At 45.8% G+C, this 21,397-nt stretch overlaps 5 protein-coding genes across 5 annotated transcripts; 3 read left to right on the forward strand and 2 right to left on the reverse strand. All coding sequences in view use genetic code 11, as the record gives it.

Annotated features, from left to right (window-relative positions):
* Positions 1-203: 203 nt before the first annotated feature.
* On the reverse strand, positions 204-1,988 carry EGR_08193 (hypothetical protein; the record flags this gene model as incomplete). Its single annotated transcript, XM_024497442.1, has 4 exons — positions 204-738; positions 1,360-1,592; positions 1,704-1,803; positions 1,855-1,988. The coding sequence occupies 4 exons, from the start codon at positions 1,986-1,988 to the stop codon at positions 204-206; spliced, it is 1,002 nt and encodes a 333-aa protein (XP_024348152.1).
* A 1,559-nt stretch (positions 1,989-3,547) lies between these two features.
* Positions 3,548-7,052, forward strand: EGR_08194 (hypothetical protein; the record flags this gene model as incomplete). The annotated part of the gene is made up of 9 exons (XM_024497443.1): positions 3,548-3,582; positions 3,783-3,792; positions 3,933-4,010; positions 5,344-5,586; positions 5,709-5,853; positions 5,933-6,036; positions 6,371-6,550; positions 6,768-6,861; positions 6,937-7,052. 9 exons carry the CDS (start codon positions 3,548-3,550, stop codon positions 7,050-7,052), a joined length of 1,005 nt encoding a protein of 334 aa, XP_024348153.1.
* Positions 7,053-7,285: 233 nt separating this feature from the next.
* On the reverse strand, positions 7,286-11,348 carry EGR_08195 (hypothetical protein; the record flags this gene model as incomplete). Its single annotated transcript, XM_024497444.1, has 5 exons — positions 7,286-7,581; positions 8,480-8,540; positions 8,898-8,982; positions 10,456-10,807; positions 11,303-11,348. The coding sequence occupies 5 exons, from the start codon at positions 11,346-11,348 to the stop codon at positions 7,286-7,288; spliced, it is 840 nt and encodes a 279-aa protein (XP_024348154.1).
* Positions 11,349-11,852: 504 nt separating this feature from the next.
* EGR_08196 (Tankyrase-1) lies at positions 11,853-15,529 on the forward strand (the record flags this gene model as incomplete). Its single annotated transcript, XM_024497445.1, has 7 exons — positions 11,853-12,365; positions 13,226-13,697; positions 13,967-14,080; positions 14,228-14,448; positions 14,629-14,814; positions 14,888-15,160; positions 15,230-15,529. 7 exons carry the CDS (start codon positions 11,853-11,855, stop codon positions 15,527-15,529), a joined length of 2,079 nt encoding a protein of 692 aa, XP_024348155.1.
* A 1,796-nt stretch (positions 15,530-17,325) lies between these two features.
* EGR_08197 (Thioredoxin) lies at positions 17,326-19,833 on the forward strand (the record flags this gene model as incomplete). The annotated part of the gene is made up of 6 exons (XM_024497446.1): positions 17,326-17,513; positions 17,600-17,720; positions 17,791-17,900; positions 19,204-19,300; positions 19,398-19,524; positions 19,775-19,833. 6 exons carry the CDS (start codon positions 17,326-17,328, stop codon positions 19,831-19,833), a joined length of 702 nt encoding a protein of 233 aa, XP_024348156.1.
* Positions 19,834-21,397: the final 1,564 nt, after the last annotated feature.

Here is a 21,397-nt window from a genome sequence, read left to right on the forward strand (position 1 = left end):
TTTGGGTATTTTAGTATTATCGGTTTTCAGCTTCTCGTCCTTCATTAGGCTACTGCATCATGATCAAATCAAACTTATCATTTCAAAACCACTGCATTTATCGTAGCATTAAGCATTGGGTAATTTGTTGCGCATACGCTGATAAGGCAATTCGTTGTTTTGTACAGAAACTTTGTATTCTTCTAAAAAGTGTAGTTAAAAACCTAAAGAGCATAACTCTCCTGCCCGTCAATTCTTCTTCGTTTAGCACACACAGTCGCCTGTGTGGGTTGGAAGGAACTCATGCGTTTTGTCACCACGGGCAAGGTAGCACGCCCTTTTATCTTCGTTTCAAGCGACTTTTCCTCCAGGTCCACAAGCAGTTGGTTTAGGCAATGCTCCACATCAACACAGGCATCCTGCCCACAGCCTGCGAATGCCAATTCATCCACCAAGATGTCCATAAGCAGTTCCTCATCAGGCACACCCATTAGATTGGTAAAATCGGGCATATGGAGACCATCCATGGCAGTGAACATCTCGATAAAGGAATGGCCTTGACTCTGTGGTTCATTTGTTGGATGATTCTTTGATGACACAACCGGTGGCTGAAAACTCTCCATTGATGTTTTTTCTTCCATCACTTCGGGGTAGATTTGCACACATTTATCCACTAGGATCTTCATTGCGCTGAAGTCCACTTCAACAGCCTGACTAACTGCCTCATCTCTTTTCTGCCCGGGTCGAGCGGGTCCAATCCTCGATAATAGTGGTAACGGTGGCAGCGGCTTTCTAACTGACTTGGCTTTAAGGTTTCCCATTTCTACTTCAAATGGTGACCTGCATTGATTGCGGACAGCTGATGGACATTTAAGCACCCAGAATCACCTCCATTTCCAGACTACAAATTGACACCGTTTCCCCTAATTCTCTTACCAATTAATGATGTACATAACCCTCAGCCTCGTACGCCTTATTTTATTCTCATATTTGCCTCAAATGCCGAATGAATGTCAACGTTGATCAAATGGGCTCTACTTCTCATTGGCTTGAAGTGTCACAAGAGGACTCACTGCAGAACGACCCTCAAGAGTGTAAAGATATGAAATGGTGACGGGACCTTGAATGCTTCCATCTAGGGCTACTATGACGCCAACATATCGCAGGACATCCCTTCATCCTCTGCACAGCCTCCCAAGTAAACGAGTCAGGAGTTTACCTCTCCTCTGTACCATTCCAGCACCACTTCAGTAAAATAAGTTTTTTGGGGGTAAATCACAGAGGAAATAATGCGCGGTGTCTTTTTCTATCTTCTGTCACTGCAAGAAATCTGCGGACGGACGTGTCGGTGCTACAGGGGGCAGTCATGAGAAGGGTTACCTTCCGGCCCCCACATCACAATTGACGAGGTCAATACTATCAATGTGATCTGACAGGAGATCCACAGTCCCAAGGTCGAAGTCTTCTACCTTATCTGCTGTCATATCCTTGACATAGTCCTCGCCTTCTACTGGCTTTATGTTTTTGGCAACTTTCTTCCTATCATTCTGCTGTTTTACGTCTACTCCAAATTTGCTCGTTTTGTTCAAGTGATGGAACCATGCACGTCGAATCTGGACTAAAACACCTTTAAAGCACTATCTAAAAATAGTTTTAATCAAAATAATCATGGAATTTTATACCTTTCTAGGGATTGAGTTTTGAGGGAATTACTTCATTCTTACTGGCTCAAGGTTAAACCAATCAGATTTGCCGACTGGTGGCCCGCTGCGCTGTGCATCCACAACTTCATTGCGGTGGATGTCTTTAGACTTGTTCCTGACTCTAGATGAGATAGGGATAGAGCACACCGCCAGCAAAAGCACAAATACTCACACATGTCTACTGCCCACGTAACCCAGAGTCGAATTCGATTGACGTACAAGTTTCGTGACGATCTCTTTACCAAACAACAGGACAGTCAACTTACCACACAAAATGAAGAATGTAGCCTGTGATAGCACGACCATTGACCACTTCTTCCCCCTCGATCGCCACTCCCAGCTACCGGTGATGGAATCATCTCTTAGGTAGCGTTAATAACCTTCTTTCTTTAAAACAATTTCACCAGAATTGTGGCCAGATTGGGTACACTTTAGGCCAGACGAAGTACTTAATACTGTGGCGTTACCAAGCGCGACAGTGGGGTACAGGTGTGCCCCATTGCTGGTAGCTGATACACGTATCACCGTGAATCTAGGTGGAAGACAAACAGACGCTATTGGTGAACGAAGCAGCAAAACTCGCAATCGCGGATGCTTGTACCGATGGAAGACTTCACGCATTGCTTGTGCTTTGACAAAGGGTTTAGCAGCTCAGTAGAAAAACGCTTAAAGGACAGGCATGCGTCGGCGTGGAGTTGACGATCAATGTGGCATTGGCTACCAACCCAGAGCTACACAGCAGTTACTCCTACTAGCATTCTCTTAACCCTTAGGACCCCTGCAGCCCTGCACAGTCGACTTCATGGGCAGAAGACAAGAGAAAATTGGCCCTTGGCAGCGGAGATTGCAAACATGCATAAGACAGTTCCGGATCGAAACGGATTAACGGATGGAGCCATTAATGGGTGTATCCCAAGGTTAAACTTATTTACGTGATCGCAAGTACCGTCAAGGTCCCACCACGGAATGATCAACGTGGTTAAATTGTTCGATCGTTGGATAGGCAACTCCCCTACTCCTATCCGAAATCGCTATAAGGTATAGAAAATGTAGAATTCTTGCTCATTGAGGGGCTGAGACGCTGTGGACTAGGCCGGGTGTCGAGGTGGAAGGGCTGATGGATGCACAGATGGTAGGTCGAATGGAAAGGTGGTCTGTTTGACGACCTCGTTGGTGATATTTTTCACCTCTTTTTCTTCATTCTGATATAGTGAGCGACTTCACAAGATGCAGGTTACCCACCCGGTTTTTAAATAAACACAACACCAGTGGTCCTCCTCTTCAAGCAGGCATACAAGCTCTCCCCTCTGAATGTTTACCCCTCGCCTTCTGCCTCCAATCCACTTGTCATTAGTGTCATACACTTCTCTTATTTCACCATTTTAATTACTTTAACGAAAAAACTAATGTTTGTTTCCCCATCCCTTTTTTTTTCTGCTCCTGATTGTTTACTTATTCCTGATTTTTTCCAGTTCCTCTGATGTGTTGTGCTCAATCCATTGTCCAATCAGCTGTCGCCGTCCTTGAATCCAACCAATAGCCGCACTAAGGACTTACTGCTTTCCAGCTGTGAGCCAACTATTGTAGTAAACTTGTTTCTGCCTTTATTTCCTACGGAAAAGGACAAACAAACCCACCTACTGAACGAGGATCAGGTGCTTCTACCGATAAATAGTTTTAAGACCTCGGATGAGAGGGACCACAGATACACGAGGACTGTCTGTTTGTCTGAGATTGTCCGTCTCCAAGTCAGAGATACGTCTAATTCTTCTCCATTTTTGAGCAAGACCCAAGCATTTCTGTCAACCACAAATGCAGTATTAAAAAACGAAGATCCGTTTTCGGCTTCACTAGCAGCTTATGAGATGTCCGACTTCGGATCGCGAATGATGGACGCATTGTGCGTTATAATGCCTAGCCGTCACCGATTAGACCTCTGGAGTGTTTGACATCTGGCACGCCGAAGATGATGTATCTACGGTAGAGTTAAAGAAGGAACCTTATCCTCGATAATGATAAATTTGTGCTCTCGTCACACACTCACGTACCATCCACGCGAAACAGGGTTCAAGAGGGGGCTCCGTTCTTTCCTCTTTCCAGGGACGACCAGGTTACCAGACAACAGTAGTTCCATGACACATTTGGACACGCCTTCACAGTTACTGTCCAACAACTATTTGTCAGTTCGAAGCTAACACGTGACTAGTCTAATCTGTTGGCGCCTTCTTTTCCTCTATCTGCTCTGAACAGGCCGATGTCCGTGTGAGTCCTGCCGCCCTTGCCCTCACAGAAAAGCAGTCCCAGGGCGGAGTCAAGGTGGATTGCGGTGTGAGAGAACGACAACATCGCGCTCTTCTGTAACATGAAGGACGCAACACCGCCTGAGGTGCAAACCTATCCGCACAACACACAGAACAGCTGATACATAGTTGATTAGGACTTTCATACATAAGACAAATAGCTAATCTTATGGCCATAACTTGACGCTATTCAAGGTGGAGACTTCTTTGGAGCTTCTAACAACGTGAATTTCGGCCTAGAATTCAATCTTGTTCAAGGTGCAGGTCATTTTGTGGCAACGAAATGAAACTGGAGAGTATATTTGTAGAGACACTTTAGAAGTCTGTTTCTAATTCAACAGAGCATACCGAGGGGTTTCTTGGCTGAAACCAACTTGATTTACACATTTTCTCGGACCTTTGTGCACTGCGTCTCACTGAGGGTCTCTACCTACTTATTATGTAGACAGCAGTATGTGATGGACTATTGGTTCTTAAATTACTTGCTATTCTTGCAGACGAATTTGCTTACCTAACCAGTGAGTAGAACGCTTTATGTCTGGGTTGAATAGGCAGTCAGTTTCGGTGTGGCCTTCAAGTATTTTGGCGTTTAAGCCAAACTACTCATCTGTCTTATAAGTAGTGTGTGGTTTATCGAGATCGAGGGTGTTTCGGAAAAATTTGAGTCCGGTTCAGCTCTAGCTGGAGAGTCAAATCAGGTTGACAAGTGCTGAGAGAAAAAGAGGAGATCGGTTCTTCAGGCCTGTCGATTAAACAATTAACTAAAGCGCGTCTTCATACTGACTAGTTTAATAGTAGTAGTTGTCTCGCCCAGCTAAAGCAGCTCGAGTGATGAGCAGGGCCAGCATGGGAAAAATTTACTGACTTACACAAGAGCCAAAAGGTGAGGTCAAAGTGAATCAGGGTGATACACTATCCACAAGACACAAGGCCTTCTAGTGGCTTGGAGATTATTGGGCGAATACTCCCCAAGGAGAGAAAGATTTCAACATCATTCCGCTGTGCTGCCACTGACGTGGTGCTCTGGTCACCTCTGAAGGTGATGTAAAGCAAAGTAGCTTAAAAGTGCCTTTGGAATAGATAAATGGATTCGGAATGGATACACTAACTTTAAAGCTCATATATTAGATGCAAACTACCATGAGAGACAGGACTTGTTGGTCTTAAATTACACCCCCTTACCTTCTGCCACTTGACGATGACGCAACCTCGAGCTTACTAAAATCCGCCAACTCTACAAATTAAGCGACAGGAACACACGTTGGTGGCTCTTCTTCTCTGAGAAGCACATGCTGATAGAAAGAACCTCGGCAGGCCCATCGAATAAATCGTTATGCAAGTGCGCATCCAACCACATTTAGTGTTGCCGCCTGCTCTACACCACCACTCTACCGTGCATAAATACCGCCTGCACAACGCCTTGCTCTACTATCACACTTTGTGAACTCTTCAACTCAGGTGAGTTCATTGCGTTGTGTCAGTGCCCAGCCGTGGTGAGGGCCAACTCTTGCCGACACCTTCTTTATCTCCTTGTCCTCAGCAGCGTCTGCGTTATGTCTTGTGTAACCATCTTCCTTCTCCTGGTCCCCAGTGCCGTCCTCTCTGTGAGTGATAGCCTTGCCATAGCCTTTACAATCGCCCTCCACAATATCTGCTCATGTTCTTCTCTCCCTCTCTCCCTCTCCCTCCCTCCCTCCCTCCCTCCCTCTCTCCTTTTCTCCATCAGGCGACATTCCTAGCCATAGCGTCGTTTGGCATTGCTCTAAAAACCTCTGATTCCTTGGCACAGGAGTTGATGTCGAATTATTTTAAGAGATTTAGACTCAGTGACAGTGAATTAAGAGGTCTTGCCAAATTCGCCGCTGAAAATGGTGGGTGATGAACTTCTGCGACATGTAGCACCGCCTTCCAATGTGAGAAAGGTTGATAATGCTTCTCCGTCTCCCCTAGATCACACTGCTGCAGCTTTCATCGTGGTTGGACTCGTCATGACAGCTGTCTGTCTCATTGGTTGCATTCCTGCCTTGTTTAAACGAAAGATACTACTGAACATAGTAAGTAGACTTAGTCGTGATGGGGAAGGAAAAATTGGTGTAGATTAAATAAATTATTTATCACGACTTCCTTGTTATTTTCGTATCTTTATGTTTCATACCCTGGTGCCTACAGCCAGGATGCTCGCATAACGGTTTTGGCGGAATAGCCGATCGAGAGGTGCTTGGTTTTGCTAAACACAAAACCATCGGTCGTCCACGCTCCCGGCGCTGTTGGCACAAGGCTTGTAGTGCACAGATGCTCTGAGCGAATTGCCTTCTTTTTGGAGGAGCAGTAGCGGGTAAAGCCGTAAAGCCACCTAACAATGCCTATTTTCCACCTCTTTTTTACCAGTACACCAATGTTCTGCTTGTCCTACTCTTCGTGGAAGCCATTGTTATGGCAGTGTACTTGGCCAATCCTGACAAGCTTGACGCTCCGTTTCTCGGTACAATTGCAAAGCTGCTTGAGGAATACAAAGGCAGGAATGGGGATAACTCAACGGCAAATGTTGTCTGGAATGCAATAATGGAGGTGGGGGGCTAAAAAAAAATGTTAATTCGCGTTTAATTTTTTGTCTTTATAACTTTCCCTTATTCTTTATGACAGCGGGAAGTAACGTGCAGCCTAAAGCGTTTTGATAGATGCTGCGGCATGAACGGTAACGACGAAATCAGTAGGTTTGGGCACACTTTTCGACCGTTTCCTGCTTCTCATTGGGCAAGAATTTACATCTTAATTCACCTTTCAGTCGGGAGGGCGATGTCTTTGCCCGAAGAATGTAATGGAGGAAATGGGACAGGATGCAGGGACAAGCTTGTTGCATGCAGTGAAGGCTATTCGAAGTACTTACTATGTACTTCCATTGCCGCACTTCTGTTACAAGTGAGTTACAAACTCTTCCTCTTTATCGGCCTTAGCAACAGGAGGCGAGGCAAAACTGATGGGCATCCTTTTGTCCACCTTTCAGAGTACTGTCATTCCATTGCCGATCATTTACGCCTTTCTCTCGTTTCTGGACGAAGTGAACGATTGAAGCAACTGTTAACAGGACCGTCACCGCCTTCACCTCAACCCACCTTCCCCCTCCCCCCCCCACATATACACTGACGACTGCCCATTTGCTCCTCATAGACCACCACCGCTTTCATTGATGATAATTTGAGAGTACGGGGGTACACAGAAGATGGCGTTTGCCTCGTCTCCGTGAGGCTTCATGCGACACGAAGCGTTGGGAGGAGACTGGATCTACAGAACTGTCTCAGCCACTCACTCTGTGGAGTTGACTCCAATGGGGGACATGGCATCGCCTATTCCACGGTGCAGACTCTTTGATGAAGTATCCTTATTAGTGGGTGGGTGAGACACAGTCAGTTGAGTTGGTGTGGTGCCCACATTCGAGCAGGCATCCAACCTCCAGCCAAATCGAATTCGCCAGTTTCGACCTTCTGTGAGTGGGCCCGCGTCTGTTGGAAGGCGACGCTTACATGAATCCGTATTTTCAAAGGCAGTGACATGGCCTGTGGCAGCGTTGTTGGCAAGAAGGGAGAGGCGCAGCGGTGTCACTTGTCACACAAACGCAGCTCCTGGAGGAGACACTTGTGTGTGAGTCGCATCAGAAGACGCCACTGCCTCTAAAAATAGACCGCATTATCACTACCAATATCACAGTTGCGACTTTGCTGTGTAAGAATGGTTCGTGCGATCGGCACCATCGCCTTCGAAGGATTATGCAAGCACTGTCACCTCGCCAAGTTAAATTCATTCACCTGGTACAGGTAGGCAAATTTCATCCTGTCGACAAGGTGATTATTTGGCAAGGGGAATCGGGCGGTCAGCTAAACATGAACCCAAAATGGAAAATGCGAGGGGCGATGAGTGGTAGTAGACCTGCCTTCCAAGGGGGCTTCGTACTTGTTGAGCCTTACTGCTCACGCGCTACTTATGAGTGAATTAAGTAGCACAGTCTTATCTCTCATTCCAGTTTGAGCTTTAATTTGACGGACCACGATTCTGCACACACCTGCAATGACCAGCATTGACGGCACCCATGACTCCAATTGAGGAATTGTGCTGACACTTCTCCCACTACTCATACTACCTACAAGGCTAGTCAGTAGAGCCCCACACTGGATTTCATATAATGAAACTGGATAGTTCATGTTAGCAAGTTGTTAGTCAAATAAAGAAATATCGAGGCCACAACTGGTGAGGAATTCATGAGCCAAGCTACTACTGATGGACATAAAGGAGAGGAATACCCCAACAATTATACTACTACTACTAGTTTAAGTAGACAGAAAGATGGAGATTCCGTGACAGGCTCAACTTTTGGGGGAATAAGCGAAAAATGCTGCTCGATTAAGGAGCCTTAGTAACAAATACTACGCCCTACTGACCTAAAACACTGTTTCACTTTAGCATCCTCTCGACATCTCGGTTTGCGTGAATAGCACGTCCTACCCCACTTCCCTTCCCTAGTGGCACGGCCCTCCCAACAGTCCTCTTTGGGCTTCCAGCCCTTCTACGAAGCAGGAATAAAAGACTCCTCCTTCTAACACAGTTCAACACTACCTCAGGGAATGCTTAGGGCACTGCACCACCGACTGACCAACGATCCTGACTCCTTCACTAGACTAGCAAGCTCTAACCCGATACGAGGAGGACAGATGTTGTAGATGGCTGAATCCGCAAGGAATTCCAGCCAGGTGAAGGGTGCACACCATCAGCTTCATACGATCCCCTCTAAATTGCCAAATACAAGCCATTTCTTATGCGCTATACAGATTTTACTATACACACTCCCCGCTTGCCATTATCATAAATGATTCCTCTCCGATTTTCTCCGTTTCTTTGAAGGTGCTTCTATGCTTGAGTGTACATCGCTTGTGCGTCGTTTGCTTGCCGAAACTGCCTCCGCTTCCTTCGCCTCCTTCGCCTCCACGTCCTCTCCATCGCCCTCCACACTGAAAAGGAACAACACAAAAACGCACCAATCTGGTTAGAAAAAGGAACTCCACCTACCAACCAATCCGAGTAGTCAGACGTGGAACCAAGGGGAAGGTCAAATGTCAATGCGTAGACCGACTATCGAAACAAAGCGAACACTTTAGAAAAGCCAATTTGCGGGATGATCACAATGTAGTGGAAACGACTTTTCCAAATGACATTCTGACAGGCAGTATTGTCACTTCATCGCCACAATGCCGCATCACAGTCACACCTGCCGTCCGAGTTTGAAAGGGGGAGCTGGATCTAGTGTGCCTTGCCCATTCTTTGCGACATGCGGATCATTTCACAACCAGCCATTCTTTAACTTCTCAACTCATTCACAGACTACGACTGCATGAGAGAACTTCGCTGCCCCGTAGAATGTACGCATCCCGAGAAAAAAGAAATTGTGCCCTCGCAACTTCCAGCTTTCGATACAACGTCATTCCCCTCCCTCATTTGTGCAGTTCCACTCGGCAGCCACACACACCGCAGAGAGACAAACCTAAAGCCAATTTGTCGGAGAGAAGTAGTCATTGGAGAGGTGAAATTGGCTCCTTCCCACATTTACATTCTCCTCGCACAGCTCAACATGACAACTTACAGGCATGAAGAACAAATGGCTTTGGGGTGGATGTCGCATGACCTCCATTCCGTTGAAGTTGATACGGGTTGTCTACGCCGCCAACAGTTGCCGAGAGCGAAAATGAGCTCGTCAGGTGTTCCAAAGCCGAGCAAAATCAAGGATCCTACAAACCGTCGGATTACAAAGTCCCAAGGTGGGTATGATAACGTATTTCCATATTCAGTCATGTGGATATACTACATGCTCCGTCCCCCTTTCAGCTTTTCTGTGACCGTAAAAATTAAAACCACGGCTTCCTTTGCCAAAAATCAGTTCCAGATCGAGTTACGGTTTGATAAATGCTGCCTGGAGGATAGGTGAGTTTGAGGACGCATCAGCTTTAAGCATAACAAACATCGGCAATTCCATTAACATTTGAGGCCGTGAGCATCAAGGATCAGGTCATGCCTCTCTCATGGCGCCTAGCCTGCAATGTAGACACTTAAACATCCAGATATTACAGGCAATTGCCAGATTCTGAGTCGAGTAACGGATGCTGACGTAAGGTCCAAAACCATTGGATAGTCGCGAGACTCCACAATCACATTACAGCCAACGGTTCACTCGATTCCGTGTAGGGCATCATCGCAAAAAGACAAATAGTGCAGGCATTTCCAAAATAGTAATCACCGGTGACTATGGTGCTACTACGGAATCTTGACAGATGAGATTGACGAAGCTGAAGAAAGGTCAACTGAAGAACACCCCCAAGTTTAAGGAACCGCTACAATGCGTCCCTTGAAAAGTGCAGTGCATTCTCACGAGATCGTTATAGCAAAAAAAATGAGAAAAACCACAAAAAGGAAGCACCCGAGGAACGTACTTATTTTTGCCGTCGATGTCATTGCCCAGGCATATTTGTAATCGTTTAACATTGAGCTGTCGCAAGCAGTAGCCACCATTAGAGTAACGACCGAGAAACGGCAACCGTGTATGTGAAGAGGAGCCCTCGTAGGTTAGTTCCAAGACTTGAGAGGATGGAGGTGAAGGGAATCGTTTTCGTAGTGGGGTGGCAGGATGCTTGGTGAGTTTCCTGAAGAATTTCTGAAGCATCGGCTCTGCTGCGGCGCTGAAGAGTTGTTTGACGTCACAACCGGGAGGGAAGTGGACTAGGCCGAAGACATAGTCGGCGGGGTCCAGCAAATCCAGATATTCTGCACTTAGGGAATTGGATTCTGACATGTATGATTATCTATAAAGAAAGTGGTAAAAACTTTATATAATTGCTAAAGTACACTCAAAAATGGAAAAGAAGTTAAGGAACTAAAATTCAAGAGCGTATCACCCGCAAAAACACCTCACATGTTAAATGGACAGTGATCCAGTGCACCGCTACTGCACAGAGAGATACCCAACAGTGAGGACACAAGGGAAAACCAATTTAGGTTCAAAAGAAGTAGTCATAACAGAATCAGATGCTTATTTTTTATAATTAAAAAGGTGCAGGAGCTTTTAGTTCCAACTATTACAGAAATACCAAACTACAAAAAGTACCAATAAATAGATTTGCAAAGAAAAGGTTCAGAAGAAATGCCTGGCTGTGGACAAACAAGAATCATTAGGGATATATGAAAAAAAAACAACTGAAAAAGGGGTTTTTCACTCAGCTAACAGTTGCCTTGTATGTCCTACTCAGTTAAGTATCTGGAATTCCGCGCCCCGTAACATACCTTCACCAAGTTCCCCTGTGTGTGTTTGTTGCCTATGTAACTTCATTAAAAAGGTTCTAAACTAGGCAAATTTAAGTAAAAGGTAACACTTCATATTTGACATCACGATTTGTACTTTAAATAGCTATCGCATTAAATAATGTCTTTTAATATAACAAGCATTACCAATAATTTCATATAGTGTTTAAAAAAATTGTCTGTTTAGTAAAAACTATTTGTGTATCTGTCAGCTTTATACATTAATGTATTTTTTTGGGTCCGAAAATTCTGGAATGAAAACTGGAAATTAGGTTCAATATGCATCCTAATTGCTACCCCAACACAAGTTATTGATAGATAAAAGCTGCTTCATAAATATTTTCACACTGGCCGACTGTATATTTTACCCGTTTTAATAAGGGGGGATAAACTTCGCCTACTATGAATTTCGGCTGACATTGGTTTTTGGTTGTCTTTATTTTTCTCTTTTTGTCCGTCGCTTCCACACGCGGATAATTATGATCTTTTTTACGTTTGCTAATCAAATTTGACCTCATTCTGACTAACCTGCATGGGTAAACGGTTCTCTAAACAACGCCACAAACCCCGTTTTACCAAAGTCCAAATACCATGGCTCATTCGCGGCGTCATCCGCAGTAACAACTTGGAAAGCATGCAATACCTTCTTAGCTACCCAAATGATGTCAATCCTTGTATGGTGATTGATGGTGTCTGTCCACTTAACCTCGCTATCGAGCTGGGTCATCTCCAAATGGTTAAGCTTTTGATAAAAGCTGGCGCCGATATCCACGTTTCTGATTGTCCGCGTTATCCACTTCACCAAGCAGCCCTTTTTGGTCGTGCTGCGATTGCGGAACAGTTGATAAACTCGGGCGCGAAGGTGACTACCCTGACAGAGCGACGTCAATCCTGCCTACATCTTTTGGCAGGTCAGTCCGCAGAAAGGTATGTAGAAACTGCGAAGGTGCTTCTTAAACATGGCTGTGACCCGAACAACCTTGATGACGACGGTATGGCACCGCTGCATCTTGCGTCTGTCGAAATTGGGGAGGTTTTGGCATCGGTGAGTGTCTGGAACAGTAATGATTGGATTGTTCGATACTTGTTTGTAACCAAGATTTATCTTTTTCTGACACATGGGGCCTGAAAAGCGTTGGCAACTTTATATCTTGACTTACCTTTGAACCCTTTTTTGTGCAGTTCATAATGAAAATGTCCCACTATTCCCCCCTCCTCCTTCGAATCTAAGAGCGATTTCATGAGGTTCCGCATTTAATTCTTAGCTGTGTCTGATTTTACCACACCCTCTTCCGGAAGAACTGTGCATGTTAAAGAGCGATTTACTTGCGACGGGTGATACCTTGAAATGACTGCACTTCCTGTGCCTTTCGAACTTTTCGGGGTCATTGAATTAAAGATCGATCTCTAGCTACCTTAAGGCTGATATTTTCTTCTTTACGCTGTGGAGCAACATTGTGGTTTCCAAAAAAATTTGAAACACGCTATAATTTCAGTAAAAATAGGTGGGACTTCGACATCCTGCGTCAATGGTTGCGTTGCCGATTATACAATTCCACCTGAACAAGGCATACTTTAGCTCTCCTTTCATCTTGCTTTATTCATTCGCTTAACTCTCCTGAATTCTTTCATTTTCCATCCCGCTATTCGTCTTTCCGTGTTTCAGCCCTCCGTACATTCCTTACCCATTTTAGTCTTCATTTTCGATCCTTTTCTCTATTCTATATTCATTGAATCTATTCACCTAAGATAACACAATTAATACCCAAATTATGCAGCGTTCGCGGCCGTCAGTCGTTATTACAGTTCCCACCTGTCCCTTAGTCGCACTTTATTCCTTCTTTTTTCGGGAACGCGAGTAATTCCCTCTTACTAAAAAGTCTTTTCGGCGATTCACTTCTTCAGCACGAAAAGACGGATCTTAACATTCTGAGTCAAGCCGGCGACACACCTCTTCTAGTCGCCTCCAAGGATCGTAAGGAAGGCCTCCTTTTAACCCTCCTTCGTGTCGAAGACGAACACAAGTCCAAAGCAGCCGCCACCATCCCATCGACTCCCACTGACACCTCTCTTAACATCATCACTACCACCTCATTAGCCCTGGCCTCTGGTTCCAGCGCCTCTTCACCCAATCGTCGGTTCGGGTGGACTTCCAAGGTCCTTCGCACTGCCTCCGCATCCGCTGCTGCGTCCAACACAATCACCGTTGCCAATACGGCGTCAACAACGGACAACACGACATCCGTGCAACACTGCAATCGTCTCTTACCCTCGGCTAACTTCCGGAACTGTCTGTCGGCAACGTCGGTGTGGAATTTCAACTCCTTGACGGGAAGGAATTCGAGTTTTCGAGGATTGATGACTGGAGGCAAGAGGAGTAAGTAGCTTTGGTGACTACCGGGTGGACGCCTGCCTTCTTACACATCATTGCCTTTGGGCCGCTCCACGATGGAGCTCATTTGAACTTAGAAAACAATCATTAGGAAGTTATCAGTCGCAAGCCACTTATCCCTAAACTTTCCTTTTTCCCCACCTTTTTCATTTCAGAAGCATTTTAGGTCTGTTCTGTAATATGTTCCCCTCAAGTGTTACATTTAGCGCTAATCCGTAGCTTTTACACCTTGAGCAAGTGTTTCCCCTTTCCAGAAAACACCACCTCACTAGAAGTCGTCGCGGACTCCTCCTCCGCCGCTTCTAACCATCCGGTCATTGTGAAGCCTCCTCCATCTCGTCTCAATTTGAATCAGGCAGATAATGTTGGTAAGCGGGCAAATGAAGTCATATTTGCCCTCTTGATTTAGTGCAGTCGTTGAGTTTATCTATGCAGAAGGCCTTATTTGGAATAATGCAACTGTGTATCAAGAAACCTACCCTACTGATATATGGAATATCTTGATCCTCTCCCAGGCATGACACCGTTGATGCTCTGCGCTGAAGCGGGTCAGAGTGGATTTCGGATGGTTTTCGCCCTTGTCTCCGCTGGTTGCGATATCTCCGCGGTCGATAAAATTGGCATGACAGCCCTCCACTACGCCTGCTACGTTGGTGCTGTCCCGACTGTTCGATTTTTGCTGGAGGAGGCTCTTGAATTCTCCGATAAAAAGGCTTATGATATACTAAATCTTCAGGTCAGTTGGTTTCAGATCTCGTTTTTGGGGGGATGTAAAGTTCTAAAAATACCGTTGTGTATTCAAAATCGTGCAAGGTTCTGCGAATGTGGAAAAAGTGGGTGCACTTTCCGTTGGCTTAAAGTCTCGGATAGATCTGAAAGCTCCTCATTGATACGTCCCGTCCTTTTTATCACCTAGGACCGTTTCGGACGAACGCCTATCTACCTCGCAACTTGTCGAGGTCATACTCCAGTTGTGGACTACCTTCTCACTTGTAACGCCGACATCCACATCCCAAATAAGGAGCTTAAGTCCCCTCTCTACATTGCTGCAAATTTCGGTCATTTGAATATCGTCAACGCCCTATTACGGCATGGTGCTCAGGTTAGTGGCAATTTTATCAACGAGCACCTCACTCATAAATGACATCTCAACAAATTGAACTTCACTGCTACAGGTGAATCAGGCGGATTCACATCAGAAGACACCGCTTTATGTGGCCACGTACCACGGGCGTTCGGATATTGTGTCTTTACTGCTTGCGGCCCATGCGGATGTCAATGCGGCGGAGATGAATGGGCGGACACCACTCTACGCCGCAGTGCTTCATGGTCATCTCGATTTAGCGGCAAAATTACTCTCCCACGGTGCTGCTGTTAATCGACCGGATAAAGATGGTCTTGGACCCCTTCATATGGCCGTGAAATTCCCGAAGCTCGATCTACCTATGGTGCGCGACGTCCAGCTTGTAGCTACATATCACCAAGATGTCGCGTGATGCCATAGTGTTCCATTTCAGGTTCGCCTCCTGCTCCGCCATGGTTGCGACCCCGTCAACCTGGCCGCATTTACCCGATGGCTGATGCAGCACGGTGTACTGTCTGAGTCCTCGTTAGTCTCCTCGCCTGGCCAATCAGATGCCTGGCTCAGCGCCTGGCTCCACAAGGAGGAGTCAAATGTACGCTCATTGAAGCGTCTCTGCCGAGCTCGAATTCAAGCTCAGTTGGGGGGATCGGGATCATCCGGCACCACTGCGCGAATTCGTTGTCTGCCACTGCCACCTCAGTTGAGGGAGTTCGTCTCGTTGAAGGCGCTCTGAGTGGCGGTGCTGCATTTTCTTTCGTTGTTGTTGTTGCTATCGCCGTTGTTGTGTGATTTAGTGTCGTGGAGTGCTGTGCTGCGATGTTTTGTGGGATCGTGGTCACACTGTTGTTGTCCGCTGCTGTATATTATTGTCAATAAGAAGGATATCCAGACTACTGATGAAAGGCTGTCGTTTGGATGGAAGTTGGCGATCGCTCCAACCACCACCACCGTGCCGCCGGTCTATCCACTGTGGTTATTGATTTTTGAATTGGGTGAAGTAGATCCGGTGATCAGATCTATACAGCGTTTTTGTTGTTGTGGGATCTCGGAGCCTGCAACATCCTGATTGGCGAACATGGAGGGGCTCCTTGATCGTTCTTCGGTTTTATCGCCAGGGGGGTTGGGTGTCTGTGCAGTCCGGGCTTGGGCTAGCGGGATTGTAACGGTCACTCAAATCCGGGTGTCCGTTGGTACTTCACGCGCGAGGGAGAGTGTAGCAATTTCTAGTTTGGGTTCCACGACCCTCTCTTGTGTTCTAGGGGTTTGCCCGTGAAATTATAAATACCACGGGGAAGTCCAGTGGTTGGATGCCGGTGTAGGCAGGTCCTGATTGACTCCACGGCTACCGGTACCTCGATGTTAGAGGTGGTGTGGGCATCTTAGTCGCTGCAAGTCAAACTTCCGCTGTGACATGGACTCAGGGTCGTGGTAGCAGCCATCAGGATTGCCTGTGGGGTGGGGGGTACTTCCATCCAGGGTACTTGAGATTGTGGGCCGCTAGCAGCTCAGCATTCCTGCCAGGCCATCATGGCTTCTTTTGACGTCGGAAAGTGCTAGGGGCACTTCTTATGTCTATTAATATATGCCAGACCTTGGCATGCTAAAAGAAGTGTGCAAACTGTAAATCGGGCATTCGCTAGCAATTCCTTTGTTCCGTTTTCAGCAGGAAAACTAGTAACAGCCAGAAGAACACAAGTCACCTTTAGAGCAAAAAACGTCAGTTGGGTCTTAAAAGTTTGTTGTTGAAGTCTGTGATGAAAAAAGAGAGAAGTGAATCAAGGCTAGCTTATTGAAGGCGGATATTCCGTAGACTTGTGCAAAACATAGGCAAGATTAGGGTCCAAATACAAAAAAGTCAAAAGTACAAGGTGTTGGTTAGCATGATTGGGGTTTTTTTTAGAAAATAACAAGTTTGTTTTAGAGTCTGTCATAATTCCACGTGTAAACTTAGACTTTAAGATTTCTATTTAATGTCCTAAGTTCTTGTAAAATTTTGTTAATCACATCGCCTTAGCAATTTAAAAGGCACATAGGTGAAACACAGGCATTTTATTTCCAGTGTTGCCTTGCTTATATTAGGTAACCCGTCCCCTCGCATTTTAAAACCTACGGGGCCACGTAGGTTGTTGGTTGGTTATGTTTTGCGTAGACGTATTTTGAACATTAACGCCTAATTGCTATTTTATATGGTACGTTGATTTTGTAATGTCGTTTGCCACCCTTTTACTTGAGCAAAGGAAAATCCATGTCGTTATTTATGCTTGCTTACTATTAATGTTTGAGATCATCTTCTGCTCGTTGTTTTAAGGTTTTACTGAACCCTGTGGGTTAATTCTTCAACTTCTTTGAGGTTGGGCATACTTTTTTGTTCGTTCATATCTTCTCTGCTCCCGTATATATGCACTTCATGCTTTGACTAATGTTTGGGAGAAAATCCGAAGAAATGTATTTCACACCACTACTTGTTGCTTCTGTCAATTATTGTAAAATAGTGTTAACTTCGCCAAATTGCTATCCATATAGTCACAAATGCTGGGTCAGAAACTCGTCGCCTTTGCTGCTCGAATTCGCGCAATTCGCACGCCTCGTTATTTCACTTCCACCGCTCGTTGCTTCGGTAAAGATTGCGGAATTGTAAATATTCAAGATCCTGCCGATTTCACTGAAAAGGTCACCCAAAACGAGCTCCCCGTTCTCGTTGATTTCCACGCCACATGGTGCGTATACAAAGTCCCCCACTTTCATCCACGTACTGCTTGGATAAGCTTGTTTTACTTTAAACTGTGTGTCTTTTCGCATTAAGGTGTAACCCCTGCAAGATGCTTGGACCGAGATTAAACGGAGTTATGAAAAACCACATGGAGAAAGTTCTCCTAGCCAAAGTCGACATCGACTCACTGGAGGACCTGGCCACCCAATTCAAGGTAGGCTCGAAATGCTACAAATTTATGTTTACTTAAACTGTTGTCAGTAGGCCGTGTTTTCTGTCTTTAGGTAGCAGCTGTTCCGACCGTGGTCGGGATGCGGGGCGGCAAGGAGGTGTCTCGATTTACCGGCCTAAAGGAGGAGGCTGAAATCGAGAAGTTCATTCAGGAGCTGTGCAAGTAGGCGGCTCAACTTACTCGGAATTTGCTTGCTATTTATTTTCTGCATGATTAAAAAACAACGGTGATGGGCTAAAACTGACTACAACGAGTTGCCATGGCTTCGCTTGAACAACAAAGTTACCTGTGGGTGAATTTTTTGCAAATACATGGTCAAGTGGCGGTTTGGAGGAGGTTTTTAGCACAGTTTAAAGTCCACTAGAAGGCTGGTGTCCTGTCAAAAAAATTTTGTCATGAGGTCTCTCGCGAAGTGATTAGACCTGATGCTGTCCCCCAAGTCTGCAATGAGGTGGTCAATTTCGCTCAGGTGTGAGTAATTTCCCACTTTTTTCGTAATTTCCCGTTTCTGCGCACTTAAATAGATCCTTAATGGAGGCAGTGAATTGATCCGGATGTCACGTAAGTCCCGGCAACCACATAGGAAGAGCCATCTGTTACGATTGCTGAACGGGTGGAAAATAGGGGCGCGTGAATTACTGGACAAGCGGACGAAGGCACTGGACACAAGCGGGTGAATTGAAGATAAACAGATGGTCGAGTGTGTGAATAATTGAATAACCCGCGGATGGATTGCAAAATCAGGTGTGAATGGGGAAGTCGGCGTTGGGGGCTTAAATGCATGCATGCGTTCAGTGGATTAGGGGTGGGTGTTTGGCGCGGAAGTGATAGGACGTGTTGAGTGGACAATTTTTTCCGATCCAAGAGAGATGGATAAGTGCATTATGGTGGGAGCGCTCCACTACCGCTACTATTCACAGACTGCAGTCTCACATCTCCAAGCGCAATGACGTACGAGTTATTATGTGACAGCCAACATCCGGTATAACTGGAGTGCTGAATTCACCTTCGGGGTTGGTATGAGTGGCCTATGCGTTGGGTGGGGGATCCCGCGCCATTCAAAGAAGGGTTCGAGGGCTGGGTCGAGGGGGGAAAGCCTTTTATGCACCTTTATTTTATCAGCGCATAATGGCTTGGCACTAGTTAGGTGAGTTAGCTACTCAAATCACGGCGGCAGAAGCGCCACGAAACCCTCCACTTAGCCAATGCAGAGATTACGGCAAATTGTTAAATCATTTTTACACCGATTTTAAGATGTTCCCAGGCGGAAGGCGATTTTGACGCGATATTCTTTAATGCCCCCTACGGAGTTCATCTCCAATCCACCTCAGTTTGTGTCACTGTGATGCCTAGACTTGCGCCTTTTTAATCCCCAACGAGGGACGTCACCGTGGAGGCGTATAAATCCGTCCCACTACGACCAATGGTAACCGCTGTAAGTGGTGTTGGCCATTTCCTCGCCAAGATTTGCTGAACCAGAGGTGGAAGTGGATGCCTGGCTGTATGCAACTGGAATCCATGGATGTCCACTTGCTCAGACCACTACGGCATGGCAATGGGATGTTGGCATCTCTGCCTGTCAGTGTAGAGCATAGCTGTAGTAGTTCCATGTTCACAGTCTAGACAGTGGCGTTGCTTGCGTCTGTTTGACATTTCGAGAAGTTGACGTCCACAAGGGACACCATGACGCCTTTCTACACTGATGAGGAAGCGAAGTCGCCTGTGCAAGGATGCTCGAGCCGAGGTTCCTCCGCTGTGGATGCTAGCAAGTTCTACGACCTCGAGGGTCTCCAATTCTCACCAAATTGCCGGAGCAGGAGGAGAGGGTGGAATTAAAGTTTTCCAGAAGAACCATTTCAATGCCAAGTAGAATGACTTCTTTATTCGCTCAGTAAACATTTCTACACACAGAGACAGATAAAAAGGAGGAATGATGAAGTGCCCTTCTCATGATTGACGCTAACAGCCATTAATCAGCGGAGGAGTTGGGGTGATTTGACATTTGAACAGGGTGGATGACGTTTCTTTTTTGAAAGAGGCTTCATCAGCTCATCGACTCTTGAAGGCGGACCTCTTCTTCTCTGACCTCCAATGATGTGGCAACTAAACGAGAAAGCAGTCTCCTCAAGATCAGATGGCCACATCGGCGGAAATGATAAGTATGGACACAAATGAATGGATAGAGGGAGGAATTAATCTACGGGGGAACGAACAGACGGACCAGAGGTGAATGCGATGAGCATTGCTGTTTGAAAAAGAAAAAATTAACCGACAGCCTCGGATAATCTACCACCAGATATCTCATCCCTCCGCTCCGGACCGGTTCAAAGGCTATTCAACGACTAGAACCGAACTATTCGCTAGGCACCGATAAAGACGTGGTATCACATGCTTGTGGTGCCGAGCCCAGACGAAAAAAACGAACTTTGTAGCATCTTAGCGAAGGTGCTATTTAATGATAAATTTCATCCCCTATTCATAGATTGGAGATGGCCCACCAATTTTGCCTATCAGGTTTTCGATACCATAAACTTCACTCCACCCCTTCGGTTAACGACTACAACCGTATGGAGGACCCTCCGTGAGGAGAATAGGAACATCACAGAGCAGCAAAAAAGAGGAGAGCCGCGAATTCTACTTGAAAGTGGAAAGTGCCTCTCAAGAAATGTGAGACCAGGCTAAGGAGTGGAAAATCAGGGAGGAAGAGAAGAGTGAAAGATGGCTTTTGACAAGCGCATACATTTATTATTAAATACTGACAAATATCAACACTGATTTTACTTGTACAACAAGGCGGGAAACAAACTTAAGCAAGGAAAGACCACAGTTATCACAGCACGAAAGTGGTAGCTAAAAGGAAGGGGTTGGACACTCCAAATTAGTGTTACTGTTTCTTTTTTATTGCTATGTGCAAGGGGAAGTCTTGATGAGGTGGCGTAAAAAAAAACTAATCGATATTAACAAACCAATCAAGTCAAGCGCCATTTCGATTGGTCTATCAAGGTCGGTAAAGGTATTGACCAATGAAAATTGAGACGAGGGAAGAATTTAAAAGCTATAAATATGAAAAATCCCTACCACTTAGTTAAGCAGAGCGGCCTTCAATTTCTTGTATTCGCTGAGGCGAGTTAGAGCATATCTAAAAAGTTGCAATGACGTGGTAGATTAGTCAGTCAAGCAGGCGTTAAAGGTGGGGTGGATCGCCTAGTCTGCGGATCAGGCTTACTGACAGTGGTAGTGTGGAAGTGGTGATATACATGAGCCCATGCAATCAAACAGGTAAGCACACAGGATTTACTTTACAGTGGAAGGTGATAAAAGTCATCCTTTCGTCAGCGCCAAACTGTCTTGAGTGTGAGACAATTTGCGGAACGAGTCTATGCGCAGTGTAGTGCAGGCAGCGATTTGACGGCGGTGGTGGGGCTACCTAACAACTGCATGGTATAGCACTTTGGTCAATGGTTGCAGGCCCGCCTGACGGCAAGGAAACGGATTCATCTGCTCACTTCAGATTCGTTCACTTAGGCGTGGTCAAATAGCTCAGGGGACAGAGTATGGTGGCTTGCAAACCCATCAAGAGATTAGTAGATTGCAATTCTCAAACCCGCAAACAATCTACGCGACAGAAAAGGCGGGGAAGAAAGCCCCCAATTTTTCCA

The sequence above is a fragment of the Echinococcus granulosus genome, assembly GCF_000524195.1.
Source record: "Echinococcus granulosus chromosome Unknown EG_S00098, whole genome shotgun sequence".
Classification (NCBI taxonomy): Eukaryota; Metazoa; Platyhelminthes; class Cestoda; order Cyclophyllidea; family Taeniidae; genus Echinococcus; species Echinococcus granulosus.